This window comes from Platichthys flesus, chromosome 4 (genome assembly GCF_949316205.1).
Source record: "Platichthys flesus chromosome 4, fPlaFle2.1, whole genome shotgun sequence".
NCBI classification, from domain to species: domain Eukaryota; kingdom Metazoa; phylum Chordata; class Actinopteri; order Pleuronectiformes; family Pleuronectidae; genus Platichthys; species Platichthys flesus.
Window position 1 is genome coordinate 27,356,870 of NC_084948.1, and position 4,355 is coordinate 27,361,224.

The following is a 4,355-nucleotide window of genomic DNA, read 5'->3' on the forward strand; positions in this document are numbered from 1 at the left end:
AGTCAGATTAATAAATCATCAGGTGACATTTTCATTCCACAAACAAAACACAAAAGGATTTTACCATCAGCTGGTCCTTGAACCTGGGTTCCTCCTGCAGATCTACTTCCTGTTTGTTCAGTGACGTACGGTGCTCAGGTTGTCTTCAGCAATGTGTGTGTGTGTGTGTGTGTGTGTGTGTGTGTGTGTGTGTGTGTGTTGGTTCCAGGTGCTGTCCCCAGTGTAACCTGAGCTGGTCTTTATTAATAAATAATGCACCTGAACCAGTCAGCTCATCCGTCAGCTCGTTAGCTACGGCTCATTCTGCCACTTGCCCCTCCGAAGGAAGGACACAGACACACAAACAAACACACAAACACACACTGACCGACACAACGTCCCAGCGCTGGAGGTATTCTGACAGTTTTCAGGTTCAGGGTTTTGTTTTCAGAGATAGTTTTGGATTCTGTGGAGCCACCTGGAGCGACCTCACCGATCATGAACCCGGAATAGTAAGTGTTGTGTCTTTGTGTTGTGTGTCACTGTATAAGTACTAACACACCGTGTGTAACGCTGATATCTGCACTTACACTGACGGGGGAAGTTAGGAGACACTTTAAATCCTTGTAACATCCTGGAGTTTGTTTTCCACTCGATTAATGAATGTCATGTTGTGTTAATTATATGTGAGAGTGTGTAGTCGATTATCTGCGGCTCACTGGGCTGCAGAGGCTCATGGGAGTTGTAGGCCTGAGTGTCAGTTCTGTCAAATCAAGTGACGTCACCTCAACAACGTCATAAATAAACTTCATTATAAATATTAAGAGGTTATTTCCCACAATCCATCACATCTCAACTCTCTCTAGACAGTTGAGCTACAATATCCAATAGTTACACAATAGAACAAATTATCCAACTAGTGTGAACTATAGTGAAAGAGTCTTTAAAGCTCCGCCTCCGTTTCACCTGGTGACCACGTGACTCAGAGTTTAGAGCTCAATGAGTCCGGACGAGCAGAAACTGAGATCCTCTTGCTGATTGGGTCTAGTCACGGTGTAGCCTTCTCTGATTGGTCAGGCTCCTGTCACATGACCTCCTTCCTGAAGAAAACTCCCAGTACACAACATGGAGAATCAGAGGTTACAACCCTGGTGTGTTAACATGGAGGAGATGAGGTTACAACCCTGGTGTGTTAACATGGAGGAGACAAGCTTCTTATTTCTAACTTAACTCTTTTTGTACCCAACAACCAAATGTGTCTGTGTGTGCTAGAATGAATTAACAAATATTACTTTTATTATTGTTTAAGTGTTCATGTAAATCCATTAAAGTGTGTGTGTGTGTGTATGTGTGTGTTTGTGTGTGTGACTACAGCGACTACCTGTTCAAACTTCTTCTGATTGGTGACTCTGGAGTTGGAAAGTCATGTCTGCTGCTACGCTTCGCGGTAAGACTCTCAACACACACACACACACACACACACACAAACACACACACACACACAAACACACGCACATGAACACACACTCACACACAAACACACACATACGCACAAACACAAACACACACACACATTGTCGTTGGTTGAAGTTGATATTATAAGAAGATTATTTACTTCTCTCAAAGTTGGTCATATCTTGTAGCGGTGAGTCCGGAGGCTGTGAGCTCGATCTGGAACTTGTGCAATGACAATAAAGAAATATTCCAACACGATAACTGTAGTTGTGATATTTCTCCGCCGCCTCAGGATGACACGTACACTGAGAGCTACATCTCCACCATCGGAGTCGACTTCAAGATCAGAACCATCGACATGGACGGGAAGACGGTGAAGCTTCAAATCGTAAGAACCATGGAGGGAGAAATAAATCAAACAGCTTGAAGCCAAACACGGGTAGATATCCTTTCAGAGTGAGGGCTCACTGTGTGTGTGTCTGTGTGTGTCTGCGTGTGTGTGTGTGTGTCCATCAGTGGGACACAGCCGGTCAGGAGCGGTTTCGAACCATCACCTCCAGCTACTACAGAGGCGCTCACGGCATCATCATCGTCTATGACGTCACTGAGCAGGTCAGGGTTCTCTCCTCAACATAAAGGAGGAGTGTGAACATTAACTTCTCCTCCTCCTCCTCCTTCACGCGTCTCCCTCTCTCTCTCCCTCTCTCTCTCCCTCCCTCTCTCTGCAGGAGTCCTTTAACAACGTCAGGCAGTGGTTGGACGAGATCGATCGCTACGCCTGTGAAAACGTCTCCAGGCTGCTGGTGGGAAACAAGTCGGACCTCGTTAGCAGGAAAGTGGTGGACGCTGCCACTGGTCAGGTACACACACACACACACACACACACACACACACACACACACACAGACACACACACACACTAATAAATAATAATAAAGACCCCACCAGTCGATCAGAGTGACAACACACGTGTGAGGCACATGTAGGATGTAGTGTAGCACCAACACAAGCATGATGTGATGTTGTCATGCTTGTGTTGTCTTGTGTTGCATCCTCTTGTGTTTTCAGTTTGAAATAAAGTAAAATTCAAACCTCACGAAGAATAACCTGAAGATCCAAGATGGCCGATCAGTAGAAGTGAAAACTGCAGTAATTCACCTTCAGTGTCACCCTTTAGTTACCTTGACTCTAGAGATGTGTGCAGCCTCCCCCCCCCTGCTGCCACATGCTCACACTCCTGCTACTGCCCTGTGGTAGTTTGTATTGAAACCATGTTTATTAGTATTTACCAGCTGATACTTTATTCTGTGAACTTTCTGAGGAGTAGTGATCGTTTCTCTCGTGACTCGTCTGCAGGAGCTGGCCACGTCCCTGAAGATCCGCTTCCTGGAGACGAGCGCTAAGAGCTCGGACAACGTGGAGAGGTCTTTCCTCACCATGGCCTCGGAGATCCACCAGCGCCTGGCCAGTGAGGGAGCCGGTCTGCAGGGCCAGTCCACACAGGCCAAGGCCCAGGGCACCAAGATCAGCAGCGCCCCCGTGAGGCTGGGGGGGGACAAACAGACGCAGGAGGCCGCTAACTGCTGCTGAGCAGGAAACATCTGCCCTGATGTGGCTGCGCTGCTCAGAGGGAGGTTCTAAACGCATGCACTGGTTTAGTGTTTGAACACACAACCACAACATGTTTTTAACTCTATATATTTTTTGAGCTGGTTTTTTTGAAGAAGGCTTTTATGAGGCATTTCTGCTTTATTATGAAAAGAGACAAACACAAGAGGGATTACAGCCGGACAGTGGGGGAGGAGTTTTATAAAGAGTTCACTGTATCAACCATTTAACTCAAGGTAAAACACGACATTTGTAAAAAGTATAGTTTCAAAAGTCAAATGAAAATACTTTACTTTAAATAATGGTTCAAGTTATGGGACGAGTTCTATGAAGGAATGTGACAGGAGCACTTTAAGCTTCTGTTACAGATGAATTTACAGATGATTTAATTTGCTGTCATTTCCCTGAATGGGGACTTTTCATGTTTATCAGTTTTTGTTGTGGTTTGTTTGTTCTTTGTTTAGATCAATAAAATAATATATCAGGAGTCTCGATGCTGAAAATATGTTTAAAAGTTATACAAAATAAAAACAATGTGCAAATCTGTTGAATTTATCAGATGATTTTCTGATTCAGCTCGTCTCAGGTTCGGTCAGGTGTCGACTCACAGAGACACAAGTTAATCGTGTGTTTAGTTTGTTTGAAACAGGGAAAATACATTTATTGCAAAAGGTCCATAAATAACTAATCAAGCTAATCTCCATCTTTCGTCCCTGAAAGTATGGAACATTGATGGCTTCCTCCCTGATCCGCCAAGTTTCAATGCTGCAAAGTAACAGACAAACAAATGCAGATGAAGCATGACCTCCTTGGTGGAGGTGAATATAATTGAATATGTATTTTAATGCATGAGGAAGTGAGCACTCGATCTACATTCAGACATTTAAATTTAAAGAGCAGCAGAAAGGAAAGTGGGTCAAGTTGACTCATGGAGAATTTCTCAGCGCAGCAACAATCTGATTTATTTCATATTCCTCAGGTTCCAGACTTTGAATGTAAGATTCTTTGGATGAGAAATGACTTCAATGACATTCATCTGAGAATTTAATGCCAAAAGAAGTGAAAACAGGAAGTTACATCATCCGTAAACAACAACAAGGTGAAACTATAGATGTAAAATGTTGAAATGTGTTAACGAGACGTTTCTTAACGACCCCACGAGTCCGGTCTGGGGTTCGTCTCAGGATCGATGATGAACAAAGATTCACTGCAGATTCATTCTGTGCAATTAGCTTCAGTTTGTGACACTCATCACCTTCCACAGTGCAGGGGTTGTTACCGTCCACCAGGTGTCAGTGTTGCTCTGCTTTTCT

The 4,355-nt window shown here is 44.1% G+C and overlaps 1 protein-coding gene across 1 annotated transcript; it reads left to right on the forward strand.

Moving 5' to 3' along the window:
* The first annotated feature begins 309 nt into the window (after window positions 1-309).
* LOC133952399 (ras-related protein Rab-1B-like) lies at window positions 310-3,567 on the forward strand. Its single transcript, XM_062386820.1, has 6 exons — window positions 310-491; window positions 1,354-1,426; window positions 1,727-1,822; window positions 1,951-2,046; window positions 2,163-2,294; window positions 2,791-3,567. The coding sequence occupies exons 1-6, from the start codon at window positions 478-480 to the stop codon at window positions 3,022-3,024; spliced, it is 645 nt and encodes a 214-aa protein (XP_062242804.1). The 5' UTR covers window positions 310-477; the 3' UTR covers window positions 3,025-3,567.
* The last annotated feature ends 788 nt before the right edge of the window (window positions 3,568-4,355 follow it).

Coding starts and splice junctions, on each gene's coding strand:
- LOC133952399 (XM_062386820.1), top strand. Junction 1,427..1,726: donor GTCTGCTGCTACGCTTCGCG/GTAAGACTCTCA, acceptor CCGCCGCCTCAG/GATGACACGTACACTGAGAG. Junction 1,823..1,950: donor AGACGGTGAAGCTTCAAATC/GTAAGAACCATG, acceptor TGTGTCCATCAG/TGGGACACAGCCGGTCAGGA.